Here is a 27,694-nt window from a genome sequence, read left to right as displayed (position 1 = left end):
ACATCATGTAGCAATCTGTATTATCATGTACAATATCCAAAACCATCCCAACGTGGTTCTGACGCCCTGGTAGCGCATCAGAATTACGCAGACACGTCAATAAATGCGCATTTTCCCCACTTGAGAACCTCCCCGCGGTCGTTCACGCCCTGGACAAAGAAACGAATTTTGATATTGTCCGCAGGAACGCTCATAGGCAAGTTTTCTGGGAGCACGTCGAAGCCGTTCTTCTGGCCATCCCAGCCGGACGTTCCAATCCACACGGCCTGCTCGACTGGGCCAACGTTCCACTGGTCCGTGAAGGGCAGTGCGTATATGTTGAAGTATATATAAGAAGGGAACCAGTTGATGGTGGGCTGCGTGTTCCATGCTGATATCGGGTCTTCCGGTGTGGTGATGTTCAGTGACGTCAGAGGTGGGAAGCACGCTGCTACCTCCCAAGTCAAAGTACCAGAGAATCTCGCCGGGGTAACATCTTCAGATGTTGAAGGGGTCGGTGTAAAGTCCGCCCAGAGTATAACAGGGTCTTCTTCTGAATAAGATTGTGGAAGGCTAGGCGAGGCGTTGAGTTGACCAAGGAGGATCGATAATTTTACGGGTTCTGATGGCTCCTCTGTAAGCATTGCAACTACAAGGCCAATGACGACATGAGACGGAGGCGAAGACACCTCATCACTTGTCGAAGTATTGAATTCAATCGACAACTTGTTCCAACCTTCCGAAAGCTCCTCCGTCGTTGCCGAAACAATGTTGCAAACAAAATCATCCGTAGAGCCTGACAGCGTTCTAACCGCCAAAGCAAATTCGATCTCCAATCCTGACGCCGGGTCGTCGTCAACCTTGTAGATCAAGCTTGCCTTGTAAGGTTTCCTCGGTGCTATGCTGAGAGATTGAATAGGAAGCCACAGTGGTCTATATGCTGCAAGTTCATCATTCGAACCGGGAGCAAAGATCTTGATTCTGATCGAGTTACCCCCGTTCCACGCGTCGTCCATGCAAAAGGCCGAAAGTACATTCGGTATAACATCTTCTCTCTCGTCTTCCCAGAAGAGTTTCGGGCGCGGCCAAAGCATATCACCAACGCTTGTTTGCTTGTCGACGTCCGTCCAGCCACCGGGGCTGGTGTACACATTTTTGCCGTCGACAAACCATGCGAGGCCAGTCCCGGGACAGAATGTGGTGTGGAAGCGTATTTGGGAAGGATCAGGCGGCGGGAGTTGCTGGAAAAAAGATGAGAGAGGCACGAACGGGCCGTGCAAGCAGTCCGGTTCGCCTTGTCTGCGTGGCGCTTCCGGAACTTCAACGCGCCCATCAACTGGTCCAACCCATAGTTTACTCTCGTACTCCCACCAGCTGTCCCAGGTCCATCCAGGCTTATCTTGTTCGCTCTCCCATGTCCAAGCTTGTCCGAACAGAGCGACGCTCAGCCCGAGGGTTTCCGGTGATATGTGGCTGATCGCTTTGTAGCATCCTAAACCACCACCTCCATGTTGACCACGACCCCATACATCAACTCCGATATATATGTCTCGTACAGTTTTTGATGTGCGGTGAGAGTATGATTCTGCGGTGTTTCCGACGAGTGCCGGGTCCAAGCTGAGGAAATATTGCGCTGTAAGTGCGGGATAATTTGGTCGCCACTACACGTCTCATTTGAACAATCTTTGACCCGTTACTGTGTATTCGACTCACTGTGTAGTTGGAGAAAAATCCACTCGATGACAGGAAAAACGGAAGATTGTAGCTATTCAAGCGGTCTTGCCATGCAAGTCTGCCATTGATGACCACGCTGTCGTACCTACAAACATATTCAGGTATGATCGTGTCAACAAAGCACGGATACACACCAAAGAGTTTCACCATGAGGACCAACTTTCTCGAGAATCTCTGAATGCAACAATGTAATCCAAGCCGCCAAAGCACGAGTTTGTTCAACGCCACCAGCTAATGGGCACTCGAAATTGAGAAGATATCCATCAAATCCACGTTCTCGTGCCAGATCGGCTAAAACTCTGGCATAATGTGGTGATAAAGGCAAAGTCAAGCAGGTCGCTGACTGCCCAACCTGTCCTGTCTTCGAAGTTGGCATTTTACCGACCAGCAATCGAAGGCAGTCTTCTTCTCCGCCTCCCTCAAATATCCTAGATCGGGTTTCAGAGTGATGCCACTTAAATTGGAGAGAAATAGGACAGACAATGTTCCTAACATCTTGACGCCTTGCCTGTGCGCTGCGGATATCCATCCAGGGGGTGGAATCGTCACCCGATGATGTGAAAAGCTGTAATATGTCAGACCAAAATCAATATCAACTTGGAGTATTAGCACTTACTAAATAAACGTATCGCAAGTAGGCCAAAAGTTAAAGGTGTAAGATCGCGCAAAAGGGCTCTCAGTGTAGCCACCCTAATAGAACAGAGGGTTCATCACTGAGATTCCTGATCTTTGGATCGTTCAGGGATCACCTTGTAATCATGGCAAACCTTGAAAATAAATTAGATCCCACAGAATGCATGACGATGCTATTGTACCAAAAGTTTCCCTCTGTTTAGGGATTCGACACCCGGCCGTCGTGATTGGTACTTTACAATTCCATCATAACGATTAGATGCACCACCCGCTGACCAGTTGTCGAGCTCCTTTAGTGACTTGAAATACAAAGGTTGGCGCGAATGGGGTATCGTTTTTCCAGTAATTGGCATTGTTCAATACTGAAAGCAAGATAAAGGGGGTATAGAACTTAGATCTGGAGAGATATAAGCGACAAACAAATGAAATTTGAAAGAGATCAGAATTGCGGGTTGGATTGTTGTCCATGATCATGGGAAAGTGAAGAGTTGCCGTGGATTGCTGAGTTCAAGCGGAGTGCGTAGTTGCATAACTCCGCCTAAAAATGAATTACCCGGCCGGGGGCCGCTCTGGCGGAGGTACCGGTGTCGTGGCGTTTCAATAGTTCATGTGACTCCGACTGGACAATGAATTACGATATCGATGGTTATCATCCGAGCAGGAAACTCCTGTTATGTGTAAAAACCATACTAAAGCTGTCACGTACATGGACTAAAAGCTATTTTATGTGGTGCGTTGCGAATTGTTGCTAGCACTCGATTGCCAGCAACGTTAACGGTAACAGGAGTTAGCAGGAAAGGGTGTTCGTTTCTGCTTCGTCACAATTGATCCATAGCCCCGACATTTTACGTAGTTTCGTAACGCGTTGACAGGATGGCCGACGTTACACCTTCAAATAGGGACCACTCAAAGAAATGCCCACCAAGCTACATGTAGTGTTCGGCGTTTGCTAATTTGCACCCTCTTTCAACATTTCAAAGTAGGATTTCGATATGACATTTCCTCATCAGGATCCTCTGGCTTGGAAAGGTGAGTAGATTGTTATCTAAAATCTCACACAAGTCTTGTCCTCTTTCAAACTTTTATTGAGGTATACCAAGCAATATAGTACTAGGACACATGAATCCTGACCTTATTCTTGTTTTCCGGTTGAGGGTTTAAGTGACTTGTCGCAGCAACCTTGCCGCACAAGTCGTCGATGCTTAGGAGGCCTCCCCTTCGCTGGGCACAACGCATATATTTCCCTCAATTCCCACTTCAATGATTCCAACCTTTCATGCTAATATCACTATCACAGTTGCCCTAACATTTGTCCATTTATTATCTCTGGGATTGACGATAGTCAGAATAAGGCATAGATGGCGAACTAATCGACTCTGGTGGGACGACTATGTTGTCGGCATTCCTTGGGCCCTTGTTTTAGTCTGTGCTGCATTGTTATGGGCCAAACTCAACTCAAAAGGCAAGCAACTTCTTATCATCTTCGAGTTCAGAGTTTTTTTGACAAGGCGATTCATGATTATATAGATACGCCGTGGTATATGCCTAATGCTCAAGGTTTTATCCATTCATATTGGTTTGACGGTTTCATCTTTTTGACAATTACTTGGTAAGTTTCCCCGCCCTTAGTGGCGTTGAGCGTAAGACATTGTGCTCACTGTTTGTCTCGTTTGAACTCTATGGTGACTTACAGGTTCAGTCGTATTAGCCTTACTCTCTCTGTCGCCAGACTCTTCATGCCAAGTCATCCATACAGGATATATGGTTACGCCCTTGTCGTAGTGCTATTCTTGATGTATCTCACCAGCATCCTTTTCACCTCGCTTTCATGTCCTGGTTCTCCTTGGTGGAAAATTGACGCTTCTCGCTGCCTCTCAAATCCAATTAGAACAGGCGGTGTCGTTATTGGAATTATATGGATAACCAGTTCGTATTGGTTTCAGCTTATTATATTGATCCCTAATCGTGTTGCTAGTTGATTTCATAGCAGACGTAATTCTCGTAATTACGCCCTTATTAATGTTTTGGAGGGTCAGGTTCCCAAAGCCAAGAGACCGTTCTCTTATTCTTGCGCTTTTTGCTGGCAATATCTTGACCATGTTCACCTCCGTGCTCATTTGTATGATCTGGCTTTCGCACGGTCTCATAGGACCTGAAGCAGCAATACTTTTCAAGATGGTGGGAGAATTACACGTTGAGTCCTTTGATACATTTAAATGACTTGGAGACATACTTATTTTAAGTAGGCAACATTGGCATTACTTGTGACCAACTTGCAGATAGCGAGCATGGTCATATATAGAAAATTCCGAGACACTACAGACAAATCCCAAACTCGAAGGCACAACGCTCAGCCAATCGCCGTCGACGTTGCAAATACACCGCCAGAACCTAGTGTGTCGACCAACGATTATCCCACTAGTTTACCGTCATACACCGTGACAATAGTGACTTTGACGACGCCAACAGGAGCACCTTCCGAACAGATTGAAAACCCGGACGTCCAATCATCATCCACTTCTTTGAGCGAAGCTCCCTCATCACAGAAGTGCAACTTCCAGTCTATTCCCGAATCGAGTGTAGTGTCTTCATCAAAAAATGACATCGACGTCCCACCCTGCGCCTGCTATGTAGCAACTACGGACGTTAATCCGGCATCTGAATAATGTTTTGGCTGTTTAATTCAAGTTTTGACTTATCTTCAGTCTGGGTTTATTTCCCGCTGCTCTGACATATACACAAAGCTAACCCATGTGGCGGCAGACATTGGGTATACGATGCAAAGTATCAATTGACGGCCTCGGGAATAGTTCCTGTCAGCTGTAGCCTGTGCCCTACACTAAATTCGGCTTAATCGTAGATCATAAATTATCGTAAGCACATAACTCCTTTAGAAACTCAATACAGTAACCGTCCCTGCCCCTACTATATAGACCCTTTGCATATATAAACAATTGAGGTGCTCGTGTCAGGCTTTCCAGTCAAGCCCAACCTCTGTTCCCCCCAAAACAAAGTTCTGCAATAAAGAGTGAAATTAAATGGCAATACCACATCAAAACCAAGAAGCCTGGCAAAGTACGTGCTACTAGTTTATTGGCTCATTTTGTTTCGCTTTGCTGGTCGAATATTGACACGAATGCAAAAGCTTCGCACCCTAGACGTTCTAAGACGCTCAATTTTATCTGACTTGTTCTTTCGACTAGTTTCGATTACAGTCATACACTGTCTAGCCCTCGGTTTGGCATTAATCAGGTTAACACATCGATGGCGGACCCGACGTCTCTGGTGGGATGATTACGTGGTTATTATTCCTTGGGTCTTCGACCTATTCTCCCTTGTAATTCTGTGTGTTCAATACAGTAGCAACAGTAGGTTCTCTTAGTCCATTATACTGAACGTGGTATTGACGTCTGTGAAGAAGGCTGGTGGTATAAACCCGATCTCTCGAGATTCATTTTCTCCGGATGGTTTGCTACGTTCAGGTACCTTACGGTTATATGGTATGTTGTACCAGCTTGATGTCAATATCGCCCTCAGTAGGCATTGCTTAACTTGAACAGGTTCTGTCATATAAGCCTTGCACTGTCTTTGGTCAGGGTGTTCTTACCGGGCCATTGGTACAAAAAAGCCGCATTCATATTCGTCATTGTTCTATTTCTCCTATATCTCTTAAGTGTCTCCATCAGCACATTTCTATGTCGAGGCTCTCCGTGGTGGACAGTCAACTATGACCGTTGTCGCAAGTTATCGGTGAGACAGATTGTGCCGCTTGCATTGTCCATATCCTGTAAGTTTTGTACATCCCTAGTTCACTATTCAATAAATACTGAGGAAAGTTTTACTCTAAACCAGCTGACCTCATAGCTAACGCTGTTCTTATAATTTGGCCTCTATTAATATTTTGGAGGGCCAGATTTTCAAACCCGAGTGACCGCATTCTTGTTTTGGCTCTCTTCGCCAGTGGAGTTTTGACTATGATGGCTCTTGGAATTTTCTCTATTACCTGGTTGGCGGCAGATAAATTCGGGCCAGATGTAAGACTGCTCTTCAAGATGACTACGCATTTGCACGTTGAGTCTTCCGTCCAAGTTTTGCTCTGTGTCACTACTAAATATATTTGAACAGCAAGCAATATCACTTCTCGTAATTAATCTGCAGATCGTATCCATGATGGTGTATCGAAAATTCAGAAGTAGTCGGGACCGCTTTCGTCGACATAGACGTCCCAGAGAGAGGCCATTGGAAGTACCCGATGTTATCCACCAGAGTACGCTGTCGATCATTTCGGACTATCCCACATCTTTGCCATCATACACAGTTACGGTAGCACCTTCGACATCTCTGACAAGTTCATCATCGGAACAGAGTTCATCGGAACAGAGTGGATCAGCCTCCGTTCCCCAGTCCACTACCTCCACATCATGCAATGTCCTTTCATCTGAACTCGTAACAACATCCGTTCCCGAGTCTGTATCTGCAGTGAGCAGTGTAGTCTCATCGCAACCGGAACGCGGGCTTAGTTCTACTCTGTAGCTTTGTCATGCCTGATTCAAAATAAAATATTAGCGTTCAGCGTCTTAGTTAGTGAGTATCATTGGGTGTTCGGCGTATCAGCGTGATTTATGTTTAATATAGTATAATTGCCAATGTCATCTAAGTAATAATATAGGCGATACAGAAACCTTCGGAACCGAGTCACTAAGGCTACTTATTCAGGAATATGTATAAGGCTCATGGTTTATATTTCTCGTCATTGGAATAGAATCCATCGTAACTAAATTGTAATTTTTATTTCAATGTTCCGCCGCTCTTCGAAAAATCGATGGTTATTCTGAATCAGGGTGTGGATATACCGAATCTTAGGCTACACGTCCAAACTGTCCAATCTGGAGTTGAATCAGTATCACTCTCACTGACCACCATGTTGATGATATCGTAGATAAATATGATAGTCCTACACGATGGAAACTTCAGGTGTTTGATCTATTCAACCGCCGCAAGGTCTGGAGTGTTGGAAAGAAAGACAGGAAGGATTCTGGTTCGCCTGTGGACCGTTCAGACAATTTGGTTTTTGTTGATGATCCTGGGTTCTTTATTATCTCCATATTATTTTGAATATAATGGTATACAGTGGTTTGAGATGAGAATGTTTTGACGTGTTCATAAGAAGGCAGATTGAACGTTTCTATGCAGTTTAAACGCATTGCAATGAGTCTACAGCTCATCCCCAAACCCACTGTCTCGCGATAACTTGGTAGCTACAATAGCCATCAACCATTGCCGCACAATAAAATTAAACTTCTCTGGATATTCAAGGTGAACCCAATGCGATCCAGGAAGAACCTAAATTCGGTTGTTTTTATGCGTCCAGTCATCGTTCAAAAAAACAAATAAACGTGCAAAGTCTCACCTTGGTTGTTAAATTTGGAAGAAAACTTGCAGATTGAAGGATCTCGGAAACTTCAACCCAGTCGGCGACAGGATCCTATTCTTTTTCTTCGATAAAATTCTCGGCGCCCGGGACGGATTATCAATCTCACCTCTGTCGGATAGATGGCGAGAACGGGCTGAGATATTGTGTGATTACCCTGTTCATTGGCAATTTTCCACCCAAGAAAACGATTCTACATATGCGATGGTATATTAGGTTTGCTTTGCAGATTGACAAACAACTTTACATAATTTGAATAGAATTGCAACGCTGGGACAGCGAAATCAATGACAATGAGCTCCTAAAATTCGGAGAAACATACTATGCTTAAAGCCACTTGTTGTGTACTGGTCCACAAAATAGTCTTCTTCTTCTGGTGAGAAAAACGGAACAGCAGGGATCTGGAAGGAGAAAATTAAATTAGTTCTGTACAACTCTCTGCAGCACATGATGTGAGAAGAGCATGTTTTAACGTACTTCTTCAATGTCGCTCCAAGCATCCAAAAAACTTTTGTTGCTTTTCAAAAATTGAATTGGAGGGGGACTAGCAAAAGTTCTCAAGGTCCCGCGGATTGTTCTACGTATGTCTCTTTCGAGTTCGTCGACAGCAGCTTGCGGTTGATGATCGAAGAATAATTGATAGGTTAAAGTTGGAAAGTGCGGCGTAAGATCTTGGATGGGAACGTAAGGCCCGGCTGAAGGGACGTACTAATATCGAGATATCAGTTCAAAAACGTCACTGGAAATATTGACCCCTAAAATCACATACCGGTACAACTACTCCAATTACAGCAGTGAAAATATCCGGTCTTAATCTAGCTGCTTCATAACAAATTGCAGAACCCCAATCATGTCTGAAGGAGTATGCATTGTGATTCAGAAGGAAAGCGATAAAAACTCGGACTAACCCCATACAGATAGCAGATGACGTCTTTGCGTCTTTCAATACGCACACCAGGTCGTTTACCATGTCCTGCAATGTACCAGACGATTGTGCATCTCCAGGATGCGTTGACTCTCCGAATCCACGAAGGTCCGGGATCACAAGATGATAGTCCTCCTATTTGTTGAAAGAGATGAACTTCAAGCTTCGGGTGAATACACTTATAGGCACTTACCTGGAACTCCTGAATTTGATTCGACCATGAACTCCACAAGCTTGGCCAGCCATGGACCATTATTATAGATGTTGGTGCCCCAGGGTTAATATCCACGTATTCTATCGAGAACAGGGTATATGTTAATACTACATTAAAGTGAAAAGAACACAACCACCCACTAATGTCTATATTTACACCCTCTTTTGACGGTGTCCTTCGAATAGCCTCACAGACCACCGTCGTTTTGTCATATAACGATGGTTTGAACGACGAGGTGGTTGCTTTGGCTAGAACAACACATGCCAGAATGACATTACAGAGATTTATAAATGTCATATCGTTACGGTTAGCCCAATGGAAATGTAGGTGGGTAGAAAGGAGGTCAGTCACAATCAGGAATTAAGGAAGAAAGTCAAGCAAAGGAACTAAACGGAAATATTTATTTTAACCCTGTCTTGTACTGCAAAAATATCCTACCTTCGCCACCGAGATGAATCATCACAATTCAGACTAGGACTGAATGGTACGATTATCAATGGCCTTGATTATATTCAAATGACTGCTATGCTGTCAAAGTCGTTTAAAAAAACCTGACCTATAAGCAATTGACTAAGTAAACCATTTCATCAAAGATAAGAGATATTACGAACATTCGAAAAGTAAAATATGCCGCAATAGAGTATGGTGTGTAGAGATTTGGATTTGTCGCACCAAAATCACAATATGCAATGGATAAAAATGTGAATTGTATGTTATGAGGCGTATAAAGGCAATATGAAGCATGATATGGTGCAAACATTGTGAACCTGTAGGTAGGTGAAAGGCGTGACAGCGAAGACCGAAATGATGAGTGAAAAATGCACAAAAAAGGTAGGAAAACGAGATTTATCGATATGATGGACGCAAGCGACGAAGACAAAGGCCACAAAACGCAAGACGTGCATATCAATCAACATCCTCCATGCCGCCTACTGCTGGACTGAACGATTGAGGGAATGGAAATGGCAACGGTGGACCATTCACAGATGAAACGGGTGGGAACGAGAATTGGGTTTCGCTCGATGGAGTGAACATTGGGGCCATACCAGGAGGCGATACAGTGGACGATACGAGTGCCGTGGCACGGGAAGATAATGTAGGAGAAGTTGTTGTTGACCGGGTACTAGATGAAGCTTCATTGGCTTGCGTTGTAGACGTAGCTAAACTTGTTTGCGCCTTGGATGCAGCTGTACGTTTCTGCTGCTCTGCGCGTGCAACACTGAGCTTCTTGCGCTGTGTTTTAGAAAACGAATTGAGAGTTGCCAAAGCGTCAAGAACATGATTCTTGTTGGGCCGATCTCGCAGTCTAGGAGGACGCAAGTTAATAAATGTGTACACATCTATCGAGGAGCAGACAACCAGCGTACCTGTTGATCATTTCGGTAACAATGTCTGAGCCTCGTACCCAAGGCAGCATTTCTAAAGCCTTGGTATAGAGTTTGGCCAGGATAGCAGGCCCACCTTTGATACTTTGTGCTATATGAACCCATCCATCAAAAGTACCTTTCAGATCAGGCCTGTACTCGTCTCGAAGGTCATCTAGATCGGGGTCCAATTGGTCTAAATCAACATAATTGAGAATATCTGAGTCATCTCCCTCTTCTGTGCCAGGTATAACAGGCAAACCCATAACCATGGCAGCAAAAGCCATAGGATGGAAGGACCCGCTAGAGGACGATGAGATGCGGCCTCCCCAGCGTTCTACGCGTTCCTGACGGGCAGAAGACGAGCTCCGTAATTTGAGGATCTCGACAATCTCGTTTTTGTTGTCTTCTTCCTCTATGTGAGGAAAAGAAGAACGAACAGCAGCGCATATAGCTTTTAGGCTTTCGTTCAATTGCGTCTCTAAGATCGTGATACATTGATTATGATAAGGTGAATTGTCGAGCATAGCGACAGCACATTGTAATGTCATCGTATCCCGAGGTCGCAAAAGATACCCGTAGCTGTTAAGCAGAAAGGCTATCATGGACTGCTTGTTGTTGGCAATGTTGATGTCGAGAGCAGCAACGAGGTTATCGGGGGAGTCGCCGGCGATGTCGCGTAGTACCCGTGTTGCGCGCATTTCAATCGATGTAGAATCCTGGCTAATCGACAGGAGCGTGTTGTATATGCGCATGGACGGGGTTACTTTGAAAATTTCGAATAGTCGTGTTTCGACATAGTCTCGAAGAGGCAGCCTCTCTTTGTTAATCTTTTCGGGCCAATACGGTGCGTGCAGGTTACATGGACAGCGATCGGAGGCATCACTGTCGTAGTCTGAATCATCTTCGTCGAAATATGCATGTTCTTCAAATATGTCGTCCTCGCTTTCATTGTCTTCAACGTCTTCATAATCGTCGTCGTCGTCGTCACCATCGATTTCAGCTGTATTACTTGAGAATATGGAGAAATAGCCGGCAGGAAAAACATACTTGTTCTGCCTCCATATAAAACTCTCTCTAAAGCTCCAATACCTAGAGTCGATTCAACATCTTCCAGAAAATCGGGTAGTTTCTTCTTGTCGGATTCGTTGCCATTCGCGAGCAAGGAAACGAACAAATCGCGCCAAATCCATAAGAGAACCGCGTCTATGTTTTGGGGCCCCATCAGAGAAAAACGCTTCACCACTTTCCCCTTTCTGCTCCTAAATGAAACGTCGACAGGTAAATTCATAACTGTGCATTTACATCTTGAACTGTGTCAGTGATGGACGGCGAAAAGTTGACACATATTAACGTACCCCCCAAGACTAGAACTTTCGGACAGTTGAGCCAATGCTTCTGCCACGAATACAAGGCATTGATGTGCAATATCAAAATTGACGTTGTGTTCGTACACGACCGTCCATATATCGCTCAACCACCCGGTGAGAGTGTGGATAATTTCAGAAAGCAGCTCTTCCCTATTACTGCGTTCTTTTATGAACGAAATTTTGGCGTCGCGAATGAGCTGGTCAAGTAAACCGTTGATTTGCCTCTTCTTCATCCGCAAATCAAGAATCGGAGCTTCTTGGTACTTTCTTTGAAGACGTGTCGCGGCCAAAAGAACTGATTGAAAAAAATCGTAAGACTCCGCCACGTTTTTGCGATAAATGTTCTACCTTCAGACGACCGATCTTCGGGTAGAAAGTCTAGCAAACGTGCCAGATGGTTCTCTACTAATGAATTTTGCGCCTCCGATGGGAGAGAACTGAAAACTTGGCTGAATCTGTCACTCCCGAGATGTATCAGCGTGGAGGTTCAGCACGTCTTGAACTACGAGCAATATGCCCACTTTGGACTCATCCTTGGATACCGAGGTTCTTCTAAGGCCCGTTCTGATATTTAGGGACCCTGTATAGATCACAGCATGAAATAGGGGCAAGTTAATAGCAAAAGTTCAAAGTCGTAGTCAATGATGCAGATTAAGATCCCGTTCCGAGCATTCAACGGCCACAATAAGCTACATTATGTAATCCATATGTTCAAATGTAACGTGGGAATCTTTCGGAATTCGTTAATTAGGGGCAGTAGTTTCTTGAAATGGTAGTGAGGCATTAAAATTCGTTTGAGATATCGTATTGTGCAGGAAACAATCACCACATCCCTGAGCACAACTCGAGATTGATAAAGGTGATTCCTAAATTTTGCGGATTTTTGAGATTTGCCTCGTAACCAGTACATCCAGCAAGTACTAGTAATTATGAACCCGGGCCATGCTAGTGTGCTAAAACTAGTAAATACCTGGAATGAGACGATAAGAAACCTTCCTTGACCACAGCCTCCATTTTTCCCCAAAGTGCTTCTGCATCATTGCGTCTTCCACATTTGCCCGTTTAAACATAAATGCCCACGCCATACCCGTTGCAACCCAACAAAAAGCCAGAAGAAACCACGCCAATGGTGAATGAAAATATTCAAATGTCCAGGAACCCGGTGTAGAGTAGCAAATAGACCCTCCAAGGAGGGTCATCATGACGCCTGAATAGCTTGGGTGTCGAACGACCGAATATGGCCCATGTGTGATGAGTTGATGATGCTTGCGTATGCTCAACTGGAATGTGAACATTTCGCCCATAATATGATAGCAATGTCGTCTAATAAGTGCTCCTACCATGGACATTGTCCAGGCGGCAATAAAGCTTTTCGTGAGCCGAATATCAAAAGAAGTTGTGTGATGACTTTTCAAGAGAGTTGTTGTATAATTTAACCAAGGATTCGTTGTGCCATAGAGGTTGTGCAATATTAAGCTTATTTCAACCAAAGCGGGCAGGAGAAAACATATCTGTACAAATATCAGCCAGTGTAACTAGTCATCGGAAAATATTGCGCAAGATACCTTGATTGAAGCCAATCTCAAAGATATTTCTTTCGATCCGATGTCAAATTCAACCCGTTCTTCAGAGCGAGGAGGCGGCTGTGGAGGTGTCGCAGTGGTATATGCTGCCCAGACTAAAGAAAGCGAGAACGGTATTCGTGCAATGTCAACAGCAGACATCTTTTCAGAATTATTTAATGAAGCAATTTGCATTAGAATTCATAGCTTTATGCCACTGCAAAGCAAGCCGAGTACCCCACGAGCGGTCATCTCACGCGCGGTCAACCTGAAGAATAGCAACTCCTTAGCTGTCAAATACTGCCCCATACGTAGGAATATTAAATTCTTCGTGCAAAAATATATTAGATACCTTCACGTCAACAGCCTTTTGTTGTTAGTAAATGAATGTCTTATTGGTAAATTATTGTGATATGACAGAAACAATCATGACGCGAAAAGGTAATTGAACGACCTCAAGGAACCCACGACTAGTATATCCCAGGGACCAACTTATTATAAGGGACTTTCTTTGCCCATGACTCCCACTGCTCTCCAAATTTCTTCCGCAACATCGCGTCTTCTGTATTTGTCCTCCGTATCATAAACACCCACGCCGCTGCCGTTACGGTCCAGGAGTATGCTAACATAAGCCATGCCCATGGCGAATAAGCATATTCCACTGACCATGCTCCAGGTGTCGAGTAACATAAGGTTGCCCCCAGTAGAGCGGCCATAGCACCTGCATAGCTTGGATGACGAACAACCGCATAAGGGCCATGCTTGATTAATTGGTGTTGAGCTCGAATGCTGAGTTCAAACGTGAACATGTCTCCGAGTAGTACTCGATAGCAATGGCTTCGGACGAGTGCCCCCGATATGGCTAAAAACCAGGCGGCAGTGAACGCCCATGTAATGCGTATATTATTGTGGGAATGGCTTCTGTGCCATAGTGGTCCATTGGTAAATATCAAGACTGTCTCTGTTACAGCGTGAAGTATAAAACATGCCTTTGTGTTTCAATCAAAGATGTGAGCAAATAGTAGTATTTTAGCAAGGCAGAAAATATACTTTGCATGTGGCTGTCCTCAAAGATATGTCTTTTGAACTATAATCGAGCTTGACTCGTTCTTCTGAGCTAGGCGGAGGCCGTGGAGAGGTTGCAATAGTATTTGCTACCCAAGCCAATGTCATGGAAAATGGTACCCGAGCTACGGAGTTGACGAACATCCTCGGTACTACCAAGGTGTGATGGCAGGAAGAAAGGACCTCTGCGCGGCATCCACGCTCCTTACATACCAACTTCGCATCTCTCTGGCACATGTACAACGTGAGATAAAACCCTATTCACTCACACCAAGAATTGCAAGGTTTGATCTCGAACCAGAAGTCAATAAATTCCTGGAATGAATTTACGAGGTACTTTCGCTGCCCATGATTCCCACTCTTTGCCAAATTTCTTGTGCAATAGTTCGTCCTCTGTATTCGCCCTTCTGGGCATGATTACAGTGTTCATGATAGTCGGAACCCAACAGGAGGTCAAGGCAATCCATGCCAATGGCGACCGACGGTATTCAAAGGCCCATGCTCCAGGAATTGAGTGGCAAATTGCACCACCGAAAATAACCATTGCAGCCGAGATATAACTTGGGTGCCGAACGATTGCATATGGGCCATGGGTAATTAGTTTATGGCGACTGCGTATGACTAACTCGAGTGTAAACATTTCACCCATAGTTTGAAAGCAAAGCCTTCGAATATGCGCGCCCGCCATGGCAATTAGCCAGAAAATAAAGAGGGCCCACGTAACATGAATATTGGATGCTGCATGGGAGTCGGATAATGGTGAAGGTAGATATTTCCTTAAAGGGCCGACAGAGTAGAGATCGAAAAATGCGATAATAACTTCCACCAGAGTAGGCAGAATAAAAGATGCCTTGTAAGTATTGAAGAGATATCAACAAACGTGCGGTGTTAAATCTATCGAATAGAACTACTCACCCTGAGTATGGCGGCCCTAAAGTATACTTTGAGGTTCCCATCTGCTTCTGTTTGAAATTCCCCTGGACGAGGTGGTGAGTGTGGAGGAATCGCTGTGATCGCGTATGCTGCCCAAACCAAAGAAAGGGAGAACGGCAAACGAGTGAGTGTCATCCTAAACGTGTTGTAGCTTGAAGCTTAACCCACCAAACGACTTTATTTAAGAGAGACCTTGACCTCGGCACAAATTCTGTACCGATGTCCCATAAGCATAAGATCTAACGGCAATTTGTTCCACACTAGAAGTCAACGAGAGGCATAAACAACGCACACATATTGTCCAAAAGCAGTATTCCACGCAATCGGATTCGTTCAAGAAATAGTCAATTATTGGAGGCCACGTACGGCCCTAAGGATAACCGATGGGAATGATGCACGTCTTTGGAAAAGGGTTAAGATTAGATGTAAATCCACTGCAAGATGTTAATATACACCAGGAATCAGTCTGTAAGGTACTCTGCCTGCCCAAGCTTCCCATTCCGGACCAAAATATTCGTGGAGCATTTTGTCTTCCTTCTCAAGCCTTTGCATGAGCAAAGGAAACCCGATAAGTCCCGATATCGTCCAAAAGAATGCGACGATTTGCCGTACTGATGAAGAAGGAAACATTCCTGAGCATTCAACTGCCCACGATCCGGATGTGGTATGACATGCTAGGGCTCCAAATAAAGCCAACATTGCGCCAGTGTAGCTTGGATGGCGAACCAAAGAGTAAGGACCCGAAGTGACCAGTCTGTGTCTCTTCCGCAGACTCAGTTCAAATGTGAACATATCTCCCATAGACTCATAGCAGCGCTGGCGAATGACGCCTCCAGACACCGTTAAGAACCAACTGAGAACATAGCACCAGGTAATCCGGATACAGGAAGGTTCTGAGCAAGAGTGCACAAGCAGGGTGTTTACCCATGATGTCCAAAATTTTAGCGGGTACGTGTGGGCGATAACCACCATTATCTCCGCGATTCCGGCGGTCCAGCAGACAAACTATTTCGAGAGAAAATGTCAAACTTTCACGCTGAGAGAAATCAGAGATAGAGTGCGAAACAAACTCACTTTTAGGCATAGTGGCATTATCGAAACTTCCCAGCCCACTGGACCTGCTCGTTCGTCATCACGAGCAGGCGGTTGCGGGGCTGTCATAGTGACGTGGACCGCCCAAATGACAGAGAGTGAGAAGGGTATCTGGACGATTGACATGTTGTATATCATCCAAACGAGCGAAATACAATAAACGTATATATTGCAATTGGAGGTGTAAAGTGTGGATCAATAGCTGTGGAGAGAAGCTAGGTAAAGCTAGGTGTACGTAGGACAAAACTTCTGCTTGACTATTGGTTGTTCATGTCAAGCGTAGTGGTTATGATCAAGTCAAAGAACACGGTTGCGATAGAGTACTGGAGCACGTCATCATTTTCTCAGCCGGGGAGACTCGGGAAAATCAGATGGCACTTCCCGGCACCCAATGGGGATTCGGTAAGATTAGATCTCATATCTCAATCAAGCGGAGGCGAAACAACGCGTGCCATCACCTCAAGTTTTGCCTCGCCTCGCGCTTTTCATATCGTTAGTGGGTACAGAAAGAAGACTGATGGAAAGTAGCCTTATTGCACGCTAAACAACTTTACAAAGCGCCTAGGCCATCTCTTGCTTGATTTCAAAATAAATTGTCTTCTGGAAAAAAGAACATGATGAGTGCCTGTTTGATATCGTCAGAGTGCCCTGTGGCTCAACAGGGCGGATCCTGGTTTAACCTATAATATATGATGGTGAATCAGCTTCCGTTTGGAATGTCAACATCGGTATGGATCATGATCGAAAGGATTTTCACTTGCGATCATAAAGAAGTTAAGCTTTGGTAGGTCAAGATTAAGTTGAAGGCGGTCGCGCGTCGCGATTCGGAATGGGTCGAGGTAGCCTTCTCTCTGGGCACGACAAGACAGAGTAGGATAAAGTTCAACGGCTGACAAAAGCTTGACTGCGCTTAGCGTCTCATGGACGTTATCGCGGCGGCAGCCTCGTTGCAAGATGCAAACTTACCGTGGATACTCTTTAGGAAATCATGGACCCAGAACCTGGTACCCCGATATATCGGAATAAAAGCCAGCTGATCATAACGCAGACACCGCTGTCAATTGTGTTGTGTAATTGAGTATTATCGACCAGTGCAAGCCAGTGCACCAGCGTCGATAATCGCAGATAATCGCTTGAAATCAGAGGTGTATGAGTAAGTTTGAAAATTCGGTAGATTCAGGTCCGAAGTGAAAGCCACCGAGAGGCGGGAAGCAGCTGCCCGAGAGTATTTGTAGTTGTTAGGTAAAGTGGGTGCTATGAGCTATATCCACAGCACCGCTTACTGGAATCCACCCAACCCGTGCATGCTTCAGCGTCCAGACCAAAAATGTCCTACTGTGCTGTTCTGGGCCGTTGTGGATTTAAATAGCCCCATTTTAGGTGGCAATCTGATATCCCGGTGTTGAAAATTTGTTCCTGCCGTAAAAATCTACGGAGTTATTCAACTACATGTGGATATCATAATATCCGAACCTCCCTCGAAATAGACTAAAGCGTCAAAGTAAGAGTATAGATAGTTCATAGTCACATACCTTGTTAAATGATCCAATGATCAGCCTGCTACGATGAATCATGTATGAGCTCAGAAAATACGTATACTTACTGATAGATACGCACTGGATAACTTTTGGGCAAATACGGTCTAGACTGTTGCAATCCTACGATGCCATGGAACTACGAGCAAACGAACCACTGGGTGTTCAATCGGTGATATTCCAGAGTTTAGAAGGACTCACATCTAGTACGCGAGTGAGTTCGGTTGAGACCGAAAATTGATAAATAGACTGGAGATACTAGTACTGTGGCATTACGCCAAGGGCCATTTCGCGTAGGATATTTTTCATAAGATGTTCAACTATTTGCTTTGACTGGTTGAAACAAAGCAAGATGCGAGCGTAATTTTGCCGGTCACTAGTAAGGCTGCAGCAACCGCGAGACAATGTGCAAACGAACGGCGGAGAAACGTACCAACACGGACGAATCGAATTGCCACACTCAACACCGAGCTAGAAGTTTTGCGATTCGCATTCATTTGTTACAACACGTATCATCTTGACGGTGTGACCGCGCCTCGTGTTAGTGGTATTTCGAGATATATACGTCAATGCAAACTGCTTGGCAGATATCTTGGAGTTTGAAGACGAACGATCAATGTTCTAAGTAGGAGTAGGCTCCTGCTAGCCATCCACTTACGGAGAAAAAGGGCATCGTGGTCGAGCCTGTCCAGTTGCACCGTAAGTACTGTGTCATGGGTCAGCTAAATCCACATCTTTCGGCAACTCCCAAAGGGGAAATACGTCCACGGTACAGCTGATTTCCCCAAAAAAACGAAGTATTGTAAACGCGGTTACCCTCGAAGCCTAAGATGATAAGTAACGAACATGGAAGGCACCACAACTTTGATGCTCAGTATTTGCATCGCGGAAAGGATTGTAGCGAACAAGGGTGCCGTCGGTTAAAGCAAACTTTTTTCGCACATGGTACATTTATAGACAATTTCCTGTAAAGCATAGGGGCGAACCCTGGACCTGAGAAGCGGGCAAAGAAGTTAGAAAGACGTTCGGCAAGTTCTGCGAGAATTGGGGGAGATTAAGGGATTTACAGTTTTTGCTGCTCCCCAAGAGAATAATTCTTTCGAAGCTTCAAAGAATGGCCTGATCTTGCAGGGCAAATGATTGTTGACGACGCTTCTAGTAGGATCACAATTAATGAAACAAACGTTATGATAACAATACACACAGATGTATACTCAATCACGTAGAAAAAGGCAAGAACATACCGAGAATAACAGTCGGGTATGTATCCTCTTCACGTGGATGAACCGAAGTACGATGAAAGGTCGAGGCGAGCCATTGATTACCGTTATGCCAATAGAACGTCAGGGCTTTTCGCCTCGGGACACATCGAGGTATGTATCTGTACTTGGAACAAAACGTGTTTTGATCGATGAGGTGGTTTCAAGAGAAGCGGAGAATATGATAACAAATGAAATGATACTTTTCCAGTAACACTCCTAAAAACGGCGGGCAAAGATCAGCCATGCTTTATGCTGGGGTTATGAGAAATGCCCTTAGTGAGAGACATATATCATTAAACAGACATTGCTTGCGTAGACTGCTCAGCTTTGACCCAGATGCCAAGTCCACGGCGCGCTTCCTTCTTCCACTCTATTTATTTGAAGAATGGAATAGCGAGGTGACGGCACAGACTTTAGAGTTTCTTGTTCGGAGGTCTTTAGCCCAAAGAAATGACTTCTTCGCATTATGCGGCCGATAGGAAGTCCGTCAGGGTGACGACGACCAAGGTTCAGCAAAGCAAATAGAGATTCGGCCGTCGAGCGGGACCGTAGGAAGCAACATGATGTTCAATTGGACAGTCACTGAGGAGGATGCCAACCAATGTACTGTCGGGGGGTGGCGCGAGACTGCATAGATTTGGACATGAGTCAAAAAAGTACCAGAATTTTGAAGTACACCGCACACTTCCGATGTAGTTCTTTGGGGGTCGGTAGATGGGCGTAAATTTTGAAGGCAATGCTAAGGACAAGGAGTCCTTACTGGAATTCTTTGGTTTGGCAACCAGTCCATACCAATAGGGCAGCGTCAGTGTCTTGTCCATTTTGACATCGACATAGGGAAGAGCAGGATAAGGGAGAAAAACTGAAGATTTCCGGTGGAAAGCCCTTAAAGGTGTGCGTCTTCGTCCTGAAAAAACATCCAGGTATTCTAAAGAAAAGAGTTTGGGTGCAAGTAAGCCCTATACAAACGCAACATGTTGTCAGGATGGACTGACGATGCTTTGTACTGAGGTCAAGAGACACTGGGAAAATAATTGTGCCACCGAGTCACCACCATCACAGTAATGACTGTCACATGTTGTTATTTTATCACGTGACTTATTCACTTTGGTCTTTTTCCAGCATAAATTCAGCGAAGCTAAAGTCTGCTAAAGTTCATATTAAGTATATAGACGTGCATTATGTGTCCCCTCTGCGTAGATAACTGAAATAACGAACTACATTTTGCAATTTCGGTCCCAACGCGAAAGCTTGGCGTATCTAATATCACGTGAATACGCGTTCCGTCACATCGCGTTACACTTACAGAAAGCGTGATGGTAAGGTTTCACACTCGCACTCAACACTCATTGCAATGGCACCACCAAAGCTGGCAAAGCCTGCAAAAGGCGCAAAGTCAGGGAACGATCTGCGAATGTTTTTCGGACCCGGAGGAGGGCAACCAAAACCTGTAGCGAAGAGTATGCCGTCTCAGGTATGCCTCTACTTTTCAGACAGTGCAAAGATTACAAATTACGTGTCGCAGACCTCGACAGTGGCTTCACAAAACAGTAATTCTGGGCTATCTTGTAAGTCGTGTTGATAGGTTCCGATTTCACTGAAGTAATCAATGTTATATGTTAGCAAAAGCAAAGTATGCTGTCTCATTTGTGCACTATGACGCGTCGAACCTTACATTTGAAATCCAAGGGGAAGTCAGAAAACACTCCTCGAGTATGTGCCTTTACATTTCTCGTTCCCTCGTTCATAGATTTGGATCAGGTCCCAGAAGAGTCAAACCCCTTTGGTGATCGAGGATAGTGATGATGAACCATTATTGCCCGTGAAGAAATCTTCCGCGGCCAAATCAAAACAGCATACCATGATAATTTCAAGTGATGAAGGTGAGTTCTTCAAGGCTATTCAACGAGCTCATGTCTTATCATCATTTTCAGAGGAGGAGAAGAAACCAACACCGTTAGTTACTATATCTACCTGGCATTGCTTTATATTAATCATTTTTTAGAAGGCAGCAGCAAACCACTTTGAAACGCAAGAAGTCCACCACACTATTCGCCAGTGACGATGAAGACACACCTCCTAGAAAGAAACTTTCCACCCCCTCCTCGAAACCTTCTAAATCCACACCCAAAGCTACCGCCAGCAAACTTAAGTCAAAAAAAGCGTTTCAAGATGATGACTATGATGCGGAATCCCCAGGGGAGAGTGATGATGACGATGATAATTTTGTTGTGGAAGATGACGATTTCGACGCCAAACCATCTCAACGCAAAACGCCGGTCAAGAAACATCCCGTCGCCAGCGCCTCGAAAGCGAAAGCGGAACACGCATCTTCTACAAAAGTTCATGATGATTCTCATTCTCAGACATCACAGCAGGCGCCAAAGAAATTCAAGTGAGTCCGTAATTTGTCTCAGAAGATTTGACACATTAACATGTCACCTACAAAATAGTTGGGCAGCGAAGAAAGCCGCTCAATTGGCCGGACCTGCGGCTCATGGCTCTAAAGAGGTCCCTGATGGCGCGCCCGATGCGCTCGCAGGGCTATCCCTTGTTTTCACCGGAGAATTGAGTAGCTTCTCCCGCGAAGAAGCCATTGATTTGGGAAAGCGCTTTGGCGCGTGAGTGATCGTCCTTTCTCCCTCAAGATATATTGCTAATGTCTTGAATGACCCAGTCGCGTTGTAATGCAACCCTCCAGTAAAACGGATTATGTTGTGCTAGGCGACAATGCAGGTCCGAGCAAACTTAATGCCATCAAGAAGCACGGAATCAAAACCCTTAACGAAGATGAGTTCTTGCATATGATCGGAACGCGCAAGGGGCTCGGCAACGGCAAAGTGGACGAGAAAACGAAAAAGAAACTGGAAAAAGAACAAGAGGACATCAAGAGGGCAGCTAAGGAAATGGAGTCGAGAGAAAAGAAGGAGCGGGCAGAGGCTCAGAGCGGGAGGGTTGTGGATCCCAAAACACAGTTGTGGACTGTCAGGTATGCACCTCAAAATCTGAAGGACATTTGTGGGAACAAGGGCCAGGTCGAAAAGTTGCAGCAATGGCTGCACGACTGGTACGGATTTTTTTTCCCGCTCCACAACATCATCATTCACTCACATGGTTATCTTCACAGGCCCACAAGTTTAAAGTGTGGTTTTAAGAAGCCTGGAAAGAACGGTTTGAATCTATATCGGGCGGTTCTCATAACGGGACCCCCTGGAATCGGGAAGACTACTAGTGCCCACTTGTGCGCGAAGCTTGAGGGCTTCACCCCAATCGAAATGAATGCCAGCGATACACGCAGTAAGAAGCTTGTCGAGGTAAGGCTTTATACCGCAACAGGTCAATCGAACAAGCTGACTCGTGACGACAGAATGGCATGAACATCAACAACACATCGCTTGACGGATTCGTAAAAGGAGCTTCGGTAAACTCGGCCAATTTTTCTTGAAGTTGCAGTTGCTTATCTTTCCATTAAGGAAACCAATTCCCTAGGTGTCTTGATTACAGACAAATCTTGTCTCATCATGGACGAAGTTGACGGAATGTCTGCTGGAGACCGTGGAGGTGTCGGGGCATTGAACGCTTTGATTAAGAAAACCAAGGTCCGCACCGTTGCCTAATTCTTAGGTCAGCGGACTTAATTTTCTAGCAGATTCCTATCATCTGCATTGCCAATGATCGCCAGGCGCAAAAGCTAAAGCCCTTGATGGCTACGACCTTTAGCCTCCCCTTTCACAAGTATGTCTGAAAATATAATTAAACGCTTATGTATCACTGAGTATTACTCGTTTCAAGGCCTCCCGCGCAATCGATACGATCAAGAATTCTTACCATCGCTTTCAAGTAAGTGACAAGTCATCAATTACCTCATGGCTTGATTCTTATTCTTCCGAAGGGAGAAGATGAAAATACCCGCCAACGTTATTGACCAACTCATCAATGGGGCACAATCAGATATTCGCCAAGTACTCAACATGCTCTCAACATGGAAATTGTCGAGTGACACCATGGACTTCGACGAGGGAAAAGACCTGTGAGTAACTCTATTCCGCCGTGCGCTTATCACTACAAAGCAAGACTGTCATGCGTCCCCGTTTTAGTGCCAAGATGAATCAGAAGTACTCTATTTTAAGTCCTTTTGACATCACCTCAAAACTATTAGGCCCATATGTCTACTCACCGACTTCACGAGAAACTTTGGGAGACAAAATGGATTATTATTTCCAGGATCATTCATTTGTTCCTTTATTCATCCAGGTATGAAGTATTCGTCGTACGTTATCCGCGGAGGTGTATTCACGGATCGGTAGGAAAATTATCTGAAAACAGAACCTGCTCGGATTCGTAATCTTGAAGGGCCAGAGAAAATTTTGAGAGAACTTCAGCTAATGGATCGCGCCGCTTCGTCCATCTCAGACGGAGATCTTGTGGACGCATTGATTCACGGGTGCGTGCATTTTACTCTTCTTAACACGAGGCAAGTGAATGCTTAATAACTGATGTAATCGTCGATATTCACTCAGGCCTGAACAACATTGGGGACTGATGCCGTTGCATGCGATTTGCTCTACCGTCACCCCTACATATAACCTATACGGAAACGGTGCAGGTTATGGAGGCCCAAATGCGATGTCATTCCCTCAGTATGTTTTCAATCGTTTTCCTGATGTGTTGGTTGTGCAAGGCGCTTAATTATTAATTAGGTGGCTTGGCCAAAATTCGAAACAGAACAAACTCGCCCGACAACTAGGCGACGTTCAAATCCGAATGCGACTGAAAGTATCAGGCGATAAAACCGAGATCAGACAATCATATATTCCATCCTTGTTCCCATACATGGTCAAACCACTCATGGACGAAGGTGTTGTGAGTATCTCGTCTTTAGTCTATCCTCCCAAAAAAAAAAAAGGTCAACAGTTAACCACATCCTGGCAGAGTGCTGTCGATGAAGTCATTGAGCGTATGGATGAATATTACATTTCGAAAGAAGACTGGGATACTATTATCGAACTGGGCGTTGACGAAAAGAAAGACGATGTTATCATGAAGAAAATTTCGACGGCCACAAAGACAGCCTTGACGCGAAAGTGTGTACCAAGGGGCGCTAATTTTTTTCGATGACTAATTGGTGATCTAATAAAGGTACAACGCCTCCGAACATCCTATACCGTTCCATAAAGCGCAAGACTTAGGAAAGGTTCCGAAGAAACTTGCCGGTGGCCCAGCCCCAGACCTGGAAGAGGCCTTCGTAGGTTATAGAACATGCATGATTCCACGTTTCTGACTGGCCACGTTGTCATTATAGGTTGATGATGTGATAGATGACGTTTCAGAGGATGAGAAGAACAAGGACCTAGATGAAGATATAACCAAAGACTCTCTTATCAAAGCGCCAAAGAAGAAGAAAGCCCCTGTCAAGAAGTAATTTTCCCTTCAAATTTCTTTTACATGTATTGTATTCTTGGAGGCTACTGGCGCCCTATTTTACTTCTATTCCTTTAGAATCCTTCTTAATTGATACCATTTGTATATAAGCATTTCATAGCCTGTTATTTTCAATTGCATGGCCAAAATTAAATAGCGCCGGAATCAGCTGATAATTGACGTGCTACGACAAGCCCATTGTAGGACCCCTGACAATAGGCCCAGAGGACGTTCCGTCGGACGGACAAAAATTTTGAAAATCGACCCCTTCGGACGTTCCGAAACCGGACAGAAATCCCAGATTTTGAGCAAAATGTCGTTCCAAAAATCCGGACAGAAAAGTTGCAGGACCGCCGAGGTCGATCCAAAAACCGGACATATATCGTGATCAACGACCCTCAAAATATAAGTCATCGGTTAGTATAGAGGCTGAGCGTGTAGTCGCTCCCGCCCTTCGTATTGTGATACTACGTCGTTGTTTCTAATCTCAATATCGCCTTTTTAGTATTTTGCCCTTAGTAAACCCATAGTTCAAGAGAATAAAAAAGGCAATGAAAATGTTTGCAAAGCGAAATTTAGATATTATTACATAGATTTTCTGCATCACACATTCAATTGTAGTTCCTTTTTCTTGATGATAGGATTCAGATTGGCAAAGGTAAAGTGGACTATCAGTTGGAGCTGTTTCGATGTAGTGACTAATGATCACGCCGTACTTTAGTCATTGCTTTGAGTGAGAAACCAAACGGAAAGCACTCACGAAACCAGCCGGTTGCGACTACTACCAATGTCTGTGCCCTTTCAAAAGCATCTTTTCAAGTCTTCGAGCACAGTCATGGCCTCTACTTCACTGCAAGACCCACCAAAACTGCCTTGCTCAATGTATCTGAATTTGCACACCTGCCTTCCTGCAAGTTACTCACCCTCCTCTATCATAAACCCTTGTCTGTCACTGCAGCAGGTTTTGAAGTTCATGCGCAAGATATTTCGCTTTACAAGACATTGGTTGAGGGAGTAGGGAGCATCAAAAAAGCGATGAAAATGTTTGCAAAGCGAAACCTAGATAGTAGTACATAGCTTTTTTTGCATCGCATACTCGTTTTATGGTTTTGTATTGTACTAGGCAGGTTTTTTTTTTATTACAGTGATTCTTAACATTGTTCTGAAGCGTCCCATTTGCGACTGAACTCAGCTGAACGCGCGCAGCGGCGAAAAAATCGATTTTTAGGCCTGTCCGGACACAAATTGGGCCTCCCGAGGGTTGTTCCCGATTTCCGGACAAATTTTTGAAAAAATTGGTAGGTCGTTCTATATCCGGACAGAAATTTTGAAAATCGCGACGGACAAAAAACCCAAAAATCGACCTTTTTCGGGAACGTCCTCTGGGCCTATTGTCAGGGGTCCTCCCATTGTACATTATTGAATATTTAAATATTTGATGTCCTTCTAGCCCGACGGTGCGTGGAATCGTAGCAAGATTGTGAAGTCATCAACGGGAACAGGTGTTCTGGGATTCGTTACATACGGTACAAGTTAGATCATAAACTACTGTAGATAAGTAAGTACAGCGGACAGCGACGTAAAAAGCATTGCACAGAATATCAGGAGTCAGGGCGATAGGATGCTGCGGGGAAAATGTGATAAAGCATTTGGACTGAGATCAAAAGGTTGGGGTGTACAATTACAAATTACTGGACAAATAATGATGCTGAGTTGAAAAAGGTTGGAAAGGTTGGAAATTGTGAAAATTGTACAAAGCACAAGAAAGTTTGCGGAGTCAATCGGAAATCGTCAGCGTGAGGCGGTGGGTTATCGTAGTGGGTCGTGATGGAAGAATACAGGTGGTTGTTGCTGGTGACGTGTCGATTTATAGCAGGTTATAGTCGGTGTAGTTAGGATGATGTTGGATGGGTAACTTCAACAGGCGAGGAGGAACTGATAGGAACTGGTACAGTACACGCTATGGACAATTACAAAGGGTGGTAGACATTGGATGCCTCATGATCATGGATTACAGGGCAGCGGATTCCTTGTAGTAACGCCAGTATCCAGGCATGGAGAATGCAATGGCAAGCCAAACCTTGAATCAAAAGGTTCAACATCGAGAACAAGAATGGAATAAAAATTGTCTACTCACATTGTACCAGACGTAAGATAATTGATCGTCCTTCGTTGATCTGAGAAGGAGATACCTCAGACCAACGATAATGGTCAGAACCGTGAAGGCAATGGTTCCAACAGTGCCGATCTCCCAGACAGAAGTCAAATAAGGTACCCAGAGAAGAAGGGACACCATAGGAGTATATCGAGAAAAATTGGGAAAGGCTATCGGCAATGTCAATCTTCCTGTTTTAATGTCGCCGATGACATCCTGGAAGTCTTGGGCCTGAATAGTCGTAGCTAGGATAGCTGTAATGGTAAATATTGACAGCGCCCCCGGAACATCGAGCTGCGCTCTGTTTGGTGCTAAAAGGAGAGAAAGTTAGCGATGACGAAAATAAACAAAGTTTGATGAAAGACTCTAACATGCAATCAAAGTTGAGCCTGTCGAGAAACATGCATATCCAAAGGCATTCATGAAGTTGCGAGAGAGCCAGTGGGAGTCACCCTTCGCTTCATGGTAAATGGGGACGAGAATAGCAAAGATTAATGCAGCATAGAACACTGCACGGCTATAGAGTAACGAGACTGCCATGCATACGAATGGCGCAAGATATCGGAGAACGGTTGCCTGTGCAAGAGTGATACGACCGGTGGGAATGGGTCGCCATGGCTTGTTGATCATGTCCTCCTCTGGATCATGTACTTGATTCGCAAGATTGAAATGAAGGAGGTGTAGCCATAGCCAAAATATGGCTTGCACGGCGTGGGATAATGAATTAGTGGGGGAGAGCGGGGCGGCACCGAGAGCAAAGCAGCCCTAAAATTGAACCATCAATGGTAAATCAATGAGGAATAAAATAAAAGAGACGCGCATACCACGGGAATCAATGTTGTCTTGATGTCCGACTTAGTGAAAAGGAAGATAGTGTAGGCATGGTATCCTAGCCTTGACGATGTGGCCTGCATCGAGCTGCCTAGGCGAGAGAGGAGAGGAGAAGGCATGGGGGATTGGAGGAGGGTAGAAAATTGGAGGTTGGCGACCACATTGGCTGGTCTCGTCAAGCTCTTAAG

At 44.8% G+C, this 27,694-nt stretch overlaps 6 protein-coding genes across 6 annotated transcripts; 2 read left to right on the top strand and 4 right to left on the bottom strand.

Annotated features, from left to right (window-relative positions):
• Positions 1–83: 83 nt before the first annotated feature.
• JR316_0005300 (Cytosolic endo-beta-N-acetylglucosaminidase 1) lies at positions 84–2,699 on the bottom strand (the record flags this gene model as incomplete). The annotated part of the gene is made up of 7 exons (XM_047891060.1): positions 84–1,640; positions 1,693–1,798; positions 1,848–2,141; positions 2,195–2,278; positions 2,330–2,403; positions 2,463–2,480; positions 2,529–2,699. The coding sequence occupies 7 exons, from the start codon at positions 2,697–2,699 to the stop codon at positions 84–86; spliced, it is 2,304 nt and encodes a 767-aa protein (XP_047750821.1).
• A 639-nt stretch (positions 2,700–3,338) lies between these two features.
• On the top strand, positions 3,339–6,879 carry JR316_0005299 (uncharacterized protein; the record flags this gene model as incomplete). The annotated part of the gene is made up of 13 exons (XM_047891059.1): positions 3,339–3,375; positions 3,644–3,808; positions 3,874–3,955; positions 4,040–4,272; positions 4,322–4,539; positions 4,593–4,740; positions 4,795–4,906; positions 5,319–5,421; positions 5,492–5,714; positions 5,765–5,846; positions 5,907–6,133; positions 6,199–6,416; positions 6,472–6,879. The coding sequence occupies 13 exons, from the start codon at positions 3,339–3,341 to the stop codon at positions 6,877–6,879; spliced, it is 2,256 nt and encodes a 751-aa protein (XP_047750820.1).
• Positions 6,880–7,560: 681 nt separating this feature from the next.
• JR316_0005298 (Epoxide hydrolase A) lies at positions 7,561–9,213 on the bottom strand (the record flags this gene model as incomplete). The annotated part of the gene is made up of 10 exons (XM_047891058.1): positions 7,561–7,689; positions 7,757–7,831; positions 7,887–7,970; positions 8,025–8,047; positions 8,100–8,178; positions 8,255–8,485; positions 8,547–8,631; positions 8,686–8,837; positions 8,896–8,996; positions 9,057–9,213. The coding sequence occupies 10 exons, from the start codon at positions 9,211–9,213 to the stop codon at positions 7,561–7,563; spliced, it is 1,116 nt and encodes a 371-aa protein (XP_047750819.1).
• Positions 9,214–9,822: 609 nt separating this feature from the next.
• On the bottom strand, positions 9,823–12,182 carry JR316_0005297 (uncharacterized protein; the record flags this gene model as incomplete). The annotated part of the gene is made up of 6 exons (XM_047891057.1): positions 9,823–10,222; positions 10,284–11,283; positions 11,331–11,587; positions 11,639–11,945; positions 11,999–12,105; positions 12,172–12,182. 6 exons carry the CDS (start codon positions 12,180–12,182, stop codon positions 9,823–9,825), a joined length of 2,082 nt encoding a protein of 693 aa, XP_047750818.1.
• An 8,271-nt stretch (positions 12,183–20,453) lies between these two features.
• Positions 20,454–24,517, top strand: JR316_0005296 (Replication factor C subunit 1; the record flags this gene model as incomplete). Its single annotated transcript, XM_047891056.1, has 22 exons — positions 20,454–20,573; positions 20,625–20,667; positions 20,723–20,732; positions 20,789–20,812; positions 20,861–20,982; positions 21,034–21,055; positions 21,105–21,494; positions 21,553–21,720; positions 21,777–22,166; positions 22,227–22,413; positions 22,467–22,520; positions 22,573–22,698; positions 22,749–22,834; positions 22,892–22,939; positions 22,992–23,129; positions 23,197–23,353; positions 23,407–23,543; positions 23,620–23,739; positions 23,800–23,962; positions 24,032–24,183; positions 24,239–24,344; positions 24,402–24,517. Coding segments are annotated over 22 exons (2,879 nt in total), but the record flags the coding sequence as incomplete, so codon positions are not given.
• A 2,014-nt stretch (positions 24,518–26,531) lies between these two features.
• JR316_0005295 (Fumagillin beta-trans-bergamotene synthase) lies at positions 26,532–27,625 on the bottom strand (the record flags this gene model as incomplete). The annotated part of the gene is made up of 4 exons (XM_047891055.1): positions 26,532–26,600; positions 26,658–26,986; positions 27,047–27,440; positions 27,500–27,625. The coding sequence occupies 4 exons, from the start codon at positions 27,623–27,625 to the stop codon at positions 26,532–26,534; spliced, it is 918 nt and encodes a 305-aa protein (XP_047750816.1).
• Positions 27,626–27,694: the final 69 nt, after the last annotated feature.

Source organism: Psilocybe cubensis, chromosome 4 (genome assembly GCF_017499595.1).
Source record: "Psilocybe cubensis strain MGC-MH-2018 chromosome 4, whole genome shotgun sequence".
Lineage (NCBI taxonomy): Eukaryota > Fungi > Basidiomycota > Agaricomycetes > Agaricales > Agrocybaceae > Psilocybe > Psilocybe cubensis.
Note: the sequence above shows the minus strand (reverse complement) of the source record. Positions and strands in the feature narration are given on the sequence as shown.